The following is an 8,793-nucleotide window of genomic DNA, read 5'->3' on the forward strand; positions in this document are numbered from 1 at the left end:
TTTAGGGAAAAGGTAGCAGTTCTATTTAATGTTTGACATAACCGAATACACCAATTTATATGCACAATTATATTAAAAAACAATTTATGTCCAATATTTCATATTTTTACTTTTAAAAATGATTATTTTAGAAAAAGTTTTACTCGTATGGGGTCGAATCTACTAATTCAAGAAAGCAGGGTTAATATTACTTTCAAGACTAAAGTTCCTTTTTGGTCCATAACATATGACGATTTTTTTATTTTGGTCCAGAACATTATCTTTTGAATTATTTGGTCCATCACAACTAAAAATAGGTCACATTTAGTCCAAATCTAACGGAACTGTTTAAATTTAACAGTCAACGTTTTTTAAATCGATTTTGACCGGATTAAGATAATAATTATATTTAATTAATGTCTAATATATAATTAGGTTAGGGTTAATTAGATATTAGAAATATGACTGCGGTTTCGGATTTCTCAAAGAGGTCGGCGCCGAACGACTTTTCCTCCGACGGAGCCTCTCCGCCGATGAAGGCGGAGGGAATCAACGGTCCAATTGCGATCAGCTCGTAACGGCCGAACACGGCGAGCGCTTCCGCCTCGAGCGAGTCGAAGGTGTTCACGAGCACCTTGGGCTTGCCCGGCTGGGCGTCGAGCAAGTCGAACTGCTCCTTAAACGCCGCAAACGCAAAATTATGCGTTTCCGAGGACGAAGGGAGGAGGACGGAGGGAAGGTCGGTTTTGGAGAGCGGCGGAGCTCCGGGGATTTGGATTTTCCAGCCTGGATTATCCGATTTCTCGGTGATTTCGTCGGAAAATCCTTTGAAATAGTGGTAGTATATGGTGAAGACGGTTGCGGGGTGGATCCAGAGTTGCGCGCTGGGGATGTGGAGCTCACGCGCCACCTCGGTCGCCCAGGGGAGGATGACCGTGTAGACTAGGCATGTGACGGGGCGGGCCTCCTCCGCTGCGGCGGCGATGGCTTCTCTCAAGGCCTTGGAGCCGTTGCTTCGTATACTAGTCATGAATTTTTTTGGTGTCGTAGCTGAGCTTGAAACCATCGTCGTATCCGTCGTCGAAGCCAAGGAAGGTTAGGCCCTTGGTGTCTGCCAAGCACCGGCACACGGAGATGCTGCCGGCAAAGGTGACGTAGATCCCCAAGTTTATTAGATAATATATATTAGACATTAATTAAATATAATTATTAACTTAATCCGGTCAAAATCGATTTAAAAATCGTTGACTGTTAAATTTTAACAGTTCCGTCACATTCGGACTAAATGTGACCCATTTTTATTTGTGATGAACTAAATAATTCAAAAGATAATGTTATGGACTAAAATAGAAAAATCATCATATGTTATGGACCAAAAAGAGACTTTAGTCTACTTTCAATTGCATTCACCTGAATATATTGCCAAAAATTTTCTCTTAAAAATACATACTGTACTAATTAATTTCAATAAAACAAACGCATTTAAATTTAATCACCCAGTCATCGTCGTCGAATGATACGTAATTTGTAAACACCGTTTTTCGAAACCAACCAAAAAATTTAAAGAAGAAAAAGAAAGAGTGATAATAGAGTCCAAATTTAGACGCACAACCAACCACCAAATGAGGTTTTAGAGATTAGTCTCCATTTCAATTTCCATTTCCATTTCCATTTTCAATTTCTGGGGATAGCTGTAGAAGGGGTCTCACTCACTGTACTTTCCAGCAAATTTCTTCTTCGATACTACCATAATCCAATCCTTTGTCATCTTCCATCACTTGGGTCAAATTCACAGCCATTAATTTCTCATCCACTTTCCTTTCACTCTTCAAAAACGTCTTCTTCCTTTTCCTTGGAAGAATAGATACATATATGTATCCTTTTCTCTCTATAAAGTGCATCTGATCCAATTTTCTCTCTTTCCCCTTCGAGGAAGAAGAAGAAGAAGAAGAGGAAGAGGGTTTATCGTCAAGGTCTGGACCAGGAGATTTTATGTCGGCAAGTTTTGATTTGGTTGCTGTGTTTGGGTCTCCATCCTCGAACCTCTGTTTCTCCTCTTCTTCTTCGCTCTTCTCTGCTCGCTGCATGCGCGAATCCCTCTGCTGTTCACCTCAGCAGAGCGCTCTCTCTCTTGCCCCAACCGTTTCGATGCGTTTGAGGCCCAAAAGGTATTTTCTTCTCTCCCTCTTTAAACCCTAGGGGTTTTCCCCCTTTCTCTCTCTTGTTCAATTGCTGGCTTTTATGAGCCAGATCTGTTCATTTGATGCATGTTTGTTCAATTAATTTTGTATGGTAACATCAAATTGATAAATAATTTAAGGTTTGTATGGGTAATTTTCATTTGCAGGACTAGTTCTGGAGTTGAGTGTTTTGGGGGTTATCACATAAACCGGTTCAATCTCTTCTTGTTCTTGCGAGGGCCTCTCATCACTTAACAATCTCTTTAATTAACCCCCTTTTAAAAAGTTTTGTTAACCGATTTTCTGTTTTTGAGTTTTTAATTTTGAGGGGGGCAAGGTTTTGGTAGGTGTTTATCAGAGAAAAAATGGCAGAGCCGCGAAAATCAATTTCTTCAAACCGTGAAAACCTAACTAGAAAGCCGAGAGTCAAGCCTCCTCCCTTCAAACCTATGCGCCGGGTTCGAATCGTCTGCAACGACCCTTACGCCACCGATTCCTCCGACGACGAGGCGGTGGTGAAGCGGGTCAAGCGCATTGTCCGGGAAGTCTGCTTCCCCGTAGACGGCTCTGCTTCGAAAACCCCTGATTTGGAGAGCTCTTCGATTCAGGAGAGTAGCAGCAGCGAGAGGAAGTTGAGCTCTACTCTGGGGAAATACAGAGGCGTGCGCCAGCGCAAATGGGGGAAATGGGCGGCCGAGATCCGCGATCCGGTGAAGCAGAAGAGGGTGTGGCTTGGCACCTACAACACCGCGGAGGAGGCGTCCGATGCGTACGAGCGCAAGCGGTTGGAATTCGATGCGCTGACCGGTAATGCCGATGGCAAGACTGTTTTCACTATGGTTGTTGCTACTGATCAGCAGCTGACTGATGCTGTCTCCGCCTCCGAGGATTCCAGTGGGAGCATCGTCTCGCTGACCTCACACGCGTCGCAAAACTCCTCTAGCTCAGACTTGGCAACGGAGGCGGGCAAGTTTGAGGATGCCCTCGATGAGGTGATGGACGACGAGCTGGCCGCGTTGGCGAAGATTGGGGAGGAGATTGAGCTCGAATTCGAGCTTGACTCGCTTATGATGGCGGACGACCCGTTGGATGATATTGTGTTTGGTCTGAATGATCTCCCGATATGCGGATTTGGTGCTGGAGATCGGGCTGGGGCGTTGCCGGATTTCAGCTTCGACTTTAACTGTGTGGAGGCGGTGTCGTGGATGGACGAGGCAGCAGTTCCGGTGATGGGCGGAGCAGCGGCGCCCCTCAATATAGCATGCCCATAAGTTTTGCAGCTAGTAATAGTATTATTATTGTTGTTAGTTATATTAATATTATAGCAGAGGCGTTTAAGTTTATTCTGAAAATGAGTTTTTTTTTTGAGGATTTTGTGAGGTTGAAGTTGAGCCCTTTGGGTTTTGTTGTAGCCGTCCAAAGGCATTGAGATTGAGTTGTGTGTGTTGAATTTCTACTACTATGTCTCGCTTTTTGATCTAAATTTGAGGTGTAATGAAACTTGATATGTTGTTATGAGTTGCAGCGTTGATTTGATTTTGATTTTGATGGGACTGAATTTAGGTGGTGTTGCAATTATGAAAAAGCTGTGCTAGTTGATTGAGTTGTGGTGGCTTCACTGTTTAGGCTGCTACACACTTTGTTGACTTTTTTTTTTATTCCAACTGCATTTAAGTTTTGCTTTTTAATTTGACATTAATTCATCTGTTTCACTCTGTTTCGATTACGAGAACATATACTAGTATTAGAAATATTTTTACTATTATCGATCCCTATTTACTGTTTGAAATTGTTACATTGGCCTAAGTTGTGATCAAGAAATAACTAGTAAATCATAATCTACGAGTATAATATTATTTTAAGACCAATTTAGTTCAGAAGGAGGTCATTTTTAGATTTAGTTCATAGCCCTGAACTAAAACGATATATAAACAAAAAAGATTTTCAAATGATTTTTGTGCTTTTAATTCCATCCTTCCATTTTTAATTTAGTAGGAGTTGTTGGAGATATGTCTTCTAATTATGCTTTAGGACTTGGTTAATTTTTCATGATTGTTCTTTGATATAGTCTTTATATGCTGAGACGGTGAGACCGGCTTTAATTTGATATAACTTACAAAAGTTATTTCTATTGTTCATTAAAGTTAAAATTGGTCAATGTAATGCGGATTGTGCAACGAAGAAAACGAGTATCACTCTAATTTTCTTCACACATGACAGCAAATTCAAGATTTTTTTGTTCAATTTAATTATTTTAGTATGCCGACATTATGGAAATATCTGGGAAATGTTCCCTACTGTTTCATCACCAACTGTTCTTAGATTTTTGACAAACTAATTTTGGATTATCTATAACCTTTTTTTTATTGTCTTATAAACCAAGGCAAACCTCCTAGATCAACAAATTTTACTGTACAATGATCAATTAGAAATCATAACTAAATATATAATGCAAGTGTAGTGAATTTTGACTACGTAAAATTTATAAGTATGTTTGAAAAGAATTCTAATTGAATTGTATGACTCTTGCACTTGTCTATTTTTCGGAATAAGAACTAGTAGTACTTTTTGGGTCGATTTTATGGCTGTATATATTTATGATTGATATCTCGCAGTATAAGTTGTGATATTTGATGAAATTGTGGTTTCACCTAAAGTAAGATGAAAAATAAATGTTGAGCTCCGTGCGTTGTTATTGGTAGTTAAGAATAATGATAATGTTGGGTTTGGAACATGTGTTGGTCGACACATGTTTTTCTAGATACACAAAAGTGGTGGTTGAAATTTGAAAGAAATATCAACCAAGAGAAAAGTAAAACTTAATTCCGCCATCGTCGATTTAATTGCTGACTTTATTCTCATAGGTTACCACCTCACTATACGTATTTAATTTGTACAATTATTAACGACTAATTCCTCCTTTTTCTTCTTCCTATTTTGTAGGCAAATTGGTGTTTTGTTGAATAAATTAGTGCATATTTAAATGTATGATGCATCTAACCTAATTAGCAATCATCAATAGTACTAGTACTTATTTAAGAGTTATTGATTCACAATTAAGATTTTTAAGATTTGAGAGAGAATTTAAAACGCGATTCACCCAAAATAGGGAAGTATTCCCTAAAATGTTAAAAAGACAACAAATTAATAAAGAAAGCTTTAAACTAAAGTATAAGCTGAAATTGTTTAAGATAATTATTTAAGATAAAAGAAACATTTTCTACATAAGGAAAAAAGTAAAAGATAAATACTAGTGCATTATCTTCAAAATAGGAAAAAAGAAACTATTGCATTCACAAAAAGTTCTTTACAAAAACCCTTTAAAATAGTTCTATTTATGAATAAACACTTATCCTCTCCCACGTTTAATTGAATAAAGAATTGACACGTTTTTCTTCTTCTGAAAACAGCACGGATCATTACCTAAATAAATTACCGAACAATAGGAAAGAATAAGTTGTGAATCTTGTGATAGTTTAGAAGATTGTGAAAAATTGTTAGAAGATTAAACATGGTAAATTGGTTATTAAGAACATCTCCAACGGCGGACGCCTCGGAAGTCTGATCATACGTCCGCCGCTGTGAACGAAATGGTAGGACACGCCTGTCCCATTTACCCGTCGGATGGGCTCGGACATCCGCCCGACGTCCGAGCGGACGTCCGCCACTGTGGCGTGGGTCGGACGTCCTATTAAATTTGATTTAAAAAAATAAAATAAAATTCTATAAATACGGCTCGTTGAACTTCATTTCATTCACACCACTTGTGTTGACAAGTTTCTCTCTCTAAACTCTATTTTCAAGTATATCTAAAATGGCTAGTAGTCGTGCGGATGGTAGTGGCGGGGGCGCTAGTGATAGTAATAGTGATAGTGATAGTGATAATGAATTGGATCTCGCTGTGGAAGGGGCAATTGATCGATTGCTACGGCAGAGGCAGCAGCGACGGCAGCAGGCGGTGGTACCTTGGCCGATCCATCGCCGACGTCATGTACCTCGAGACCACATTGCTGCACATCTTCGGTTGTATCAGGACTACTTCGCTCCGCAGCCGTGTTTTGGGGATGCCTTATTCCGGCGACGTTTTAGGATGCATCGTCCGCTGTTTATGCATATCGTGGGTGCTTTAGAGAGAAGATATGAGTATTTCAGGATCAGGGAGGATGCGGCTGGCAAACCCGGACACACGCCCTTACAGAAGTGCACTGCCGCAATCAGGCAACTGGCGTACGGAGGCCCGGCCGACATGTTCGACGAGTACCTCCACATTGGCGAGTCGTCAGTCGTCGAGTGTCTGCAGAATTTTTGCGCGGGCGTTAGAGCGATATTCGGGGATCGCTATCTTCGGAGTCCGAGCCCCACAGACTGCCAGCTGCTGATAAATATGCACGGGTTCTCTGGGATGTTGGGCAGCATATATTGTATGCATTGGGAGTGGAAGAACTGCCTCGCCGCCTGGAAAGGGATCCACACTTTCGGCTTCAAAGCAAGCATCCCACGATGATCCTTGAAGTTGTAGCTGACTACCGGCTGTGGATATGGCATGCTTATTTTGGAGTCGCCAGATCGAACAACGACCTCAACGTCCTCCAGTCGTCGCCCCTATTCAACGATCAGTGCAATGGCGTTGGTCTCGCCATCAGTTTCATCGCCAACTACAACCAACATAATATGGGATACTATTTGGCGGATGAGATATACCCAAACTGGCCCATCTTTGTGAAGACGATCAAGCATGCGATCGGACCAAAGAAGTCCTACTTTGCGAGCCGTCAGGAGGCAGCGCGCAAGGATGTTGAGCGGGCATTTGGTGTGCTCCAGAGTCGATGGGCGATGGTGAAGGGTCCTTCACGGATGGTATATTCCCAACATCGGCGACATCATGTACGCATGTATCGTTTTGCACAACATGCTTGTCGAAAGTGAAGGTGACGAACTGACTCAGTGGACCAACGAAGATGATACGGGTGCCGGTCCAAGCCACGGCGTGGCCAGCGCGAATGTGAACATGGGGGTACCTCATGGAGAGGTTGAGCGGTTGCGCGCATTTGCCGACATGCGGCAAAGAGATGCCCATATTCGACTTCAGGAGGATATCATCGAAAATGTTTGGACGCGGAGGGGTGGACGTTGATGTGGTTGCTTTTTTTTGTTGACTATGTAATTTTTTTTTCCGAATAATGTATGTTTTTTTAATGAAATATTCGCATTTCCCCGTTCGTATTCGTATCGAAATTTTAATTCCGTAAATTGAATAATTGTGAATTTAATTTTATCGCGGGAAGTCCTAGTGGGAAGTCCTAGTGATGTGGTAGTAGAATGGGAAGTCCTAATGATGATGTGGCAGAAAGTTTTTGTGGAAAGTCCCAGTGGCAGGAAGTATACGAAAATTAATAGAATTGGAATCGTTCGGAAGGGATATCTTGGGAGAGAATCTCTCTTAACGTTTGAGTTGATTAAGAACAAAATAAAATGAACCGGCCAACAGTTGAATCTGTTTGACTTTTTAAAATTATTTTAGATTTAAAAAAAACGAACTAAAGTACCGGTATCGTCTTTGATTCTAGTAATAAGAAACGTGAGTAAAAGAGATTATTATTGAATGAAATGATTTGTGTTAATAACTTTGTATTTGAACTTATTGATTAACTTGTAAATTTGTTGAAAATGTAATGTTATTGAGATTTAAGATTTGTATTCTACAACATTATTTGGACTCAAGTAGTGATCAGATTGGTACAATGTTGCGTCAATTTGTTTAATGATCCGATTTCGAAAACATCAAGTTTAACAAACTAACAAAGAATTTTATAAAGCAGAAATGATAACAACATCAAAATAGAAGAATTGAAAGGATTTAAAACATGAAATTTGATACTATTGTGGAGTAACGGGCCTAATAGCCTATATACTACTCCATGAGGAATGGGTTATTAATATTTGGACTTGATATTTGATATGCTCGATTAATGTGAAAAAAGTATTGGAATTGATATCACAACTACTGATGAGGTTCCGCTGCTAGCTAAAGATTTTCCGTGGAAATATGAAATTGACACGTGATAGGAGGAAGGGATCCTGCGGCGGCGATGATTTCAAGAATTTGGTCTTTGCGGCGTGGAGATTGTTGATCGGAATGGATTTCTTGTTGGGGAATTCAGCAAGGTGGATGATCTCAGCATTTCCACAGCGGACGACGGCGTCGTTTTGGAAGATTAACTTTGATTTCTTGTAACTTGTAACGCAACTGAGCCACTCTGTAAATAATCGTTTTTTTCCTTGGTGTTTTTGTTTTCAATTTTGTATGAATACAATCGTATGATGACCATTCTCATTTGTCAAAATTAAAAACTAAGCCTAATGAAAATTGAATAAAGAGCAAACCAGAAACCGAAATCAAAGTTTTGAAAGTTTCAATTTAACTGAGCCAAGCCATGAGCAATAAATAACTACTCCTTCAGTCCTATAAAAATACAGACTTTGGTGATGGTCACATATTTTAATTTCATCCTATAAAAATAAGGACTTTGGCGATGTCACATGTTTTAAGTTCGTCCTATAAAAATAAGGACTTTGGCAATATTACATGTTTTGATGCGAAATTGGTGAAATAAGAAAGATGTAACAAAGGACA

General features: G+C 40.1%; 1 protein-coding gene and 1 pseudogene across 1 annotated transcript; one reads left to right on the plus strand and one right to left on the minus strand.

Annotated features, from left to right (window-relative positions):
* Positions 1-421: 421 nt before the first annotated feature.
* Positions 422-1,172, minus strand: LOC125206767 (UDP-glycosyltransferase 75C1 pseudogene; annotated as a pseudogene).
* A 418-nt stretch (positions 1,173-1,590) lies between these two features.
* LOC125207320 (uncharacterized) lies at positions 1,591-3,677 on the plus strand. Its single transcript, XM_048106610.2, has 2 exons — positions 1,591-2,147; positions 2,327-3,677. Exon 2 carries the CDS (start codon positions 2,525-2,527, stop codon positions 3,428-3,430), a length of 906 nt encoding a protein of 301 aa, XP_047962567.1. The 5' UTR covers positions 1,591-2,147; positions 2,327-2,524; the 3' UTR covers positions 3,431-3,677.
* Positions 3,678-8,793: the final 5,116 nt, after the last annotated feature.

This window comes from Salvia hispanica, chromosome 6 (genome assembly GCF_029641045.1).
Source record: "Salvia hispanica isolate PSC_SH4W2 chromosome 6, Shi_PSC_v1, whole genome shotgun sequence".
In the NCBI taxonomy this organism is placed as follows: Eukaryota; Viridiplantae; Streptophyta; class Magnoliopsida; order Lamiales; family Lamiaceae; genus Salvia; species Salvia hispanica.